The 5,631-nt window shown below is 40.0% G+C and overlaps 1 protein-coding gene across 1 annotated transcript; it reads left to right on the forward strand.

The window, feature by feature from the left end:
* Window positions 1-246: 246 nt before the first annotated feature.
* Window positions 247-5,407, forward strand: LOC137939249 (lysine-specific demethylase JMJ17-like). Its single transcript, XM_068784483.1, has 2 exons — window positions 247-1,021; window positions 4,900-5,407. The coding sequence occupies exon 1, from the start codon at window positions 505-507 to the stop codon at window positions 883-885; it is 381 nt and encodes a 126-aa protein (XP_068640584.1). The 5' UTR covers window positions 247-504; the 3' UTR covers window positions 886-1,021; window positions 4,900-5,407.
* The last annotated feature ends 224 nt before the right edge of the window (window positions 5,408-5,631 follow it).

Below are 5,631 nucleotides of genomic sequence, written 5' to 3' on the forward strand. Positions count from 1 at the left end.
GGTATTTCTGACTCTACAAGTACTGAGCTACATGGGCTGTACAACGGGCTGAAACTATTCAAACAAAAAAAGGAAGGTGTCCTCTTAGTTGAGGGTGATTCTAAAGTCATTATCAACTGGTGCACGAAGCCTTCCAAACCTCCTTGGCGTTATTGGGAGTTATTTGACGAAGTTTGTAAGTTAATTTCTGCATTACAGTGTTAGTGGAATCATGTTCCTAGATCGGCTAATCACTTAGCCGACGTTCAAGCGAAAAAGGGCGTTTCCCTCCAACATCTTGTTGTGGAGGAAAGTCTTTTTTAGCTATCAAGGTTTTGTATCCTCTCTTCTTTAGTAATACATTTACACATTTTTCTCAAAAAAAAAAAAACTTCAGTAGTTAATGATGTTAAGAAGAGAAGAAAGAACTTTAAGGGTGAAAAGATAAAGGTAGCTAAAGTGGTGAAGAAAGAAGAATATGACCAGATTTGTGAGCAATGTAAGAGTAGTTTGCACAGAGAAGTTATGCTTTTGTGTGACAGGTGTGAAAAGGGTTGGAACCTGTATTATTTTTCTCCTCCTTTGGAAAAGGTCCCTTCTGGAAACTGGTATTGCTTGGAATGTGTCAATTCCAATAAGGATAGCTTTGGTTTTATTCCAGGGAAGTATTTTACACTGGAAGCTTTTAGGCGATTTGCTACTCAAGCTCAAATAGAGAAAAGGTTTTGGGAAATTGTTGAGGGGTCAGCTGGGGAAGTGGAAGTTATGTATGGTAGTGACTTGGATACATCTATGTATGGCAGTGGTTTTCCTCGTATTGGTGATCCATCACCACCCTCAGTGGAGCCAGATGAATGGAGGAAGTACTCATGTAATCCTTGGAATCTTAATAACTTGCCAAAGTAGAGGGCTCCATGCTTAGGGTAGGGCATTACAATATTGCTGGAATCATGATGCCTTGGCTGTACATTGGAATGCTATTTTCATCCTTCTGTTGGCGTTTTGAGGATCATTGTTTTTATTCAATGAACTATTTACACCGGTATGTTTCTCTTTTTTCATGTTTCTTTAGAGTTCACATATTACATATGCAAATTTTTGGTTAATATTTGATGCAAGGAACTGCTTAGTGTGGCAACTGTCTATTTTCTAATTTACTGATAAAGAAAGAGAAAAATTATTACAGGAAAAACATAAAGACAGACAACAAGCAAAGGAGGTAAAGTATCTGGCAAATGTGTGGCTGCTAAATGTGCTAAAGTTTACTTGGATTCTGATTAGGATGATGCCCTCTGAATACCATCCTAGTACTTGTTAAATAAGAAAGTTTAGTTTACTGAAAATCTAAAATGTCTCTTCCAAGGAATCAAATTTAAAGAAATGTTAAGAAAAAATAAATATGTGACATAGGTAGTGTTATTAAGGAATCCTGTTTTGGATCCTTTAAAATCTTGGAAGTATAGAGTAGGCCCTTTATGTAGACTCAAATTTTCCTTTGAAGTGTCTGGAATTCCTTTCAGCCTAGAGACCCCACGGGAAATAGGCCACGCAGGCCGAGATCGACAATTTCCCCAGCCCTGATAGGGCAGTGCCCAGAAGCATCTGGTTGGTAATAGTCAAATCCACGACCTACAGAACTGTAGACCAAAGCGGCAGTGCACCAAAGACCAAACCCGCCATGAAAAGGGGTAGAGGAGGAGGAGATGACAAACCGATTCCTCCACCAGGCCGCAAAAGGGGCAGAGGGGGTCAATTGGAAGGTTTCCACGTCGCTAAAGATTGTTTGCCATAAGAATCTTGTTGAGCCAAGCACTACACATGGAGAACTTAATTTTAGGAGGGGCACATAGGTGCAGAATGAAAGCCACATCATGCACAGTAAATGGGGAAGACCATTTGCCGGTGAAAAGATAAGCTGAGGAAAGCGAAAAGGAGCCCCCCTTATCAGGCCACCAAATCAGCTTGTCAGGGTCTTGAGGATAAAGTCTGATATGCTGGATAGACCCCAAAAGATGGCTAGCGTCCAAGGCCTCAAAATCCAATAGACTACGATGAAGATGGAGGTTCCAACTACCACTATTATGAGCATCGGCCACAAGGATCTCCGACTGTAAGGATAAGCGGAAAAGTTCTTCAAAGGTACTCATCAAAGGCTCGCCCCCTGTCCACCAATCCCCCCAGAATATGGTAGATTGGCCATTTCCCGCATAATACCTAATAGCTGCGCAAAAGATCGGAAGAAGCAAATAAAGAGACCTCCATATCGGTGACAAAGTCCTCCTTTTACTCCCAGAGGTCTACCAAGAAGAGGACAATCGAGCTTCCAAGCTACCATGTTCTTCCATAGGTTGGGGTTGCGGGAATTAAACCTTTAAATCCATTTTAGGAGCTCACGGTTCATATCTTTAGTGAGACGAATACCCAAACCACCAAGGGACTTGGGTCGACAAACATTCTTCCAATTCACCAAATGATACTTGAAATCAGCACAAGAACCTCTCCAAAGAAATCGGCTTTTGATTTTTTTCCAAATGCTGATAGATGGAGGTAGGCTAGGCAAGAAGGATAAGAAGTAGTTTGGGATACCATCAATACAAGACTTGAGGAGGGTAAGTTTCCCTGCCTTGCTGAGAAGACGTTATTTCCAAGTGGCAAGACGCAACTCCAACTTCTCAACCAAAGGGGTCCAAAGATTTTTGGAAAGTCGTCCAGTGAATAAGGGAAGCCCAAGATATGTGGTAGGAACAAAGGAGATCAAACAACCCAATTCGCTAGCCATCACAAGAAACTCTCTGAATCAATATTGAAATCCAACAGTGTAGTCTTTCCCCAATTAACCCTTTGGCCCGAAGCCAGCTTAAACAAAGCAAGCACCACCTTTATCCTTTTAATCCTTTCAAGATTTCGAACCCCAAAAATAATATTATCGTTCTCATACTACAAAATAGGAACATCAAAAGTCGAGTGCTGGCTGATCAGAGGTAGCCATCCATACTCTTTAGCCGAATATGTTATGGAGGAGAGGAATTCTGCCACAATGTTGAAGAAACCACAAACTAATCCATTGAGAATAAGAGAGTATGAAGCTGAAGATACACAACTCTTAATCCAAAATCTCCAACAATCCCCAAAACCTATACTCCCCAACAAATCATTTAAGAGAGACAAGTTAGCCCTGTCAAAGGCTTTTTTCAAATCCAACGAGGCCAAAATGAGGCTCCTTTGAGCGGCTGAAGTAGTCAATGAGCCATCGTGGTGGAGTCGAGGATTTTCCTTCCTTTTAGAAAAGCGGCCTAGCCATGATAAATCACCGTAGGAAGGAGCGCCTTTAGTTGATAAGCAAGTAACCGGGCAATGATCTTGTAAGAATTGGAGATGAGACTGATTGGCCGGAAATCACCAGGATACTCAACATTGGTCTTTTTAGGGACCAAAGTGATGAAGGAGGCACCCATACTGCGGTAGGTAATACCATGAGAGTAGAATCCTTGAACCATAACACACATGTCCTCCTTAATAATCGGCCAAGCATGAGATTAGAAATCACCATTGAATCCATTTGGCCTTGGCGCTTTATCACACTCCATTCCTAGAACAACCCTTTCAATCTCACTGTAAGAGAAAGGGACTATGCAAGGAGAAGAAAATACTCGTGGCTTTACCAGTAATTTTGAATAAAAAAAAACTGAATAATCTCGGCTCTTCAAAAACAACTCTTCAAGGGAGCATCGAGGGAGGAAGAAGTATCATGCTTTTCCTCAAAACTTCTTAAATCCAAAAAATTATCAAACTTGGATCATAATAAGTATGAGAGAATGACTTTTCTATAGACAAAGCTTGCATGTACGAACAGTAGCTTCCCATGCAAAAAAAATCTCAACATAACCGATTTCAGCCAAAAACTTGCAAACCGACTGAAAAAATTCAGCCTTTACAAGCTTCTTCCAAACTGAGAGATATGAATCTCACTATTCTCATAGGATGAAGAGGATAACCTCTAAACCATCTTCTTAAGATAAAAAACTGAGATCAAGAAGCCATGAATAGATAATAATAATGAGAACAAGAAACTTATCTCAACGAGCTTCATTTTGCTTTAGAAGGAGCGTTGCATGAAGAGATTTGATCATAGAAACTACAGTGCATCATCTTGACGTGGGGATCCTAAATTCATTGCTCTGATACCATGTTGAATTTAGAACCCCATGATTAGAACATAAAACAAAGTAAGAGAGGTAGAGAAGAAGAGGAGAAGAGAGGGAACTCGGGTAAAGAAGGGAGAAAGAGAGAAAAAGGAGAGCCTTTACGCTAAGAGAACTTGGACGAACTTGGAGAAGGGGAGAGAGACTTGATGCTCTACCCCAAGCCAAGAGCCTCTATTTATAGTTTTTGAGGGGAATTTACAATGCCTACAATGCCCTTAGGGGTACAAGCTTTACATGAGAAAAGACATAAGTAGACATGTTCACCTTCACTAATTACACCCTCGTGTCATCTTTATGAGATGGCACCTTATTTACAATTATGCCACCCCTCTTGGACGTGTGGGCCTTCTCTATACTCGTGTGGGCTTGGGTCCATCTTCTAACACACAAAAATATAAAAGACATGGTGGCTGTTTGTGCTCCTTAAACAGGTTTTGTTGTAGTTCTTATGGTCATAGTTGGGGTACATGCTAATGTCCTGGTGATCTTTTTGACTTCAATCATCAAAAGCAATAAAAAAAAATGCAGCTTCAGTACTCCATGCTTGGTTTAATTTAATGTAGGCCCAATTGCTGTGTTTAATTTGTACGTTCGTGTCATTTTTGTGGGTGCATTTGTACTTTCACCACTTACTGTAGATCCTTCAGGGACAAGCTTTTCTACTTTGTCTTGTAAAGGAAATTCTCACTAAGCTAAGTTCATGTTGATGTGACAGGGAAATGCAATTAATGTATCATCTCAAGATTACCATATGAAAAATCTGACCAAAGTGAAGCACTTGAGTCTGCAGTGGGCAAGTCTTACCAAGAAAGTCTGATACAAGCTTATTCTATGTAAATGTATGTTACATACTCAAACAGCTCCGCCCTCTTAATTTTTAGCTTGATTTAGGCACTGGTGAAGGTCTGCAGACTCCACCATGCAGACATGTGGAATTGAAGAGAAGGCTTCCCCCAAAAGCTAGGTCTAGTTTGGAGCAGAAAATGATGGTTGCTACAGATCTGATTAACTTTTAAAGGTTTTCTAGTGAAACTGATCATTTGAGGAGAAAAAGTCAGAAGCCATTGAGAAGAGCAGCTAGAAAACGAAGCAAGTTTGAAAGCTTCTCCCACAATATCCGATCACAATAATTATCAATGTCATGGTTTATTCTTTAATTAACTCGTAATCCATTCTTTTATTTAATTTAAGGCAGTCCTTTGCCAACTATGGTAGCAGCATAATGGCATCATAGTTTAGGTTTGCAAGTAACTTTTTCCACTTATTTATCTTTCACTTTTTTTCTTTTGTAAATGAATCTGCTCATTACCCAACATAAGGAGCACGTGTATATCTTGATAAAGGATCAGAAACACAAACTACTGAAATATCAGACTTGAGCTAATTTAAATGGCTGATTTGAACTGAGTGTACATCACAGATTTAATAGTTACAGAGAAAGCAGGTG

This window comes from Aristolochia californica, unplaced genomic scaffold (assembly GCF_029961685.1).
Source record: "Aristolochia californica isolate CCGP_79_NKW_82.1479 unplaced genomic scaffold, dmAriCali1.0.hap1 SCAF_8, whole genome shotgun sequence".
Lineage (NCBI taxonomy): Eukaryota > Viridiplantae > Streptophyta > Magnoliopsida > Piperales > Aristolochiaceae > Aristolochia > Aristolochia californica.

Bases quoted from the DNA above. Each gene is read 5' to 3' on its own strand.
- LOC137939249 (XM_068784483.1), top strand. From the start codon at position 505: ATGCTTTTGTGTGACAGGTGTGAAAAGGGTTGGAACCTGTATTATTTT.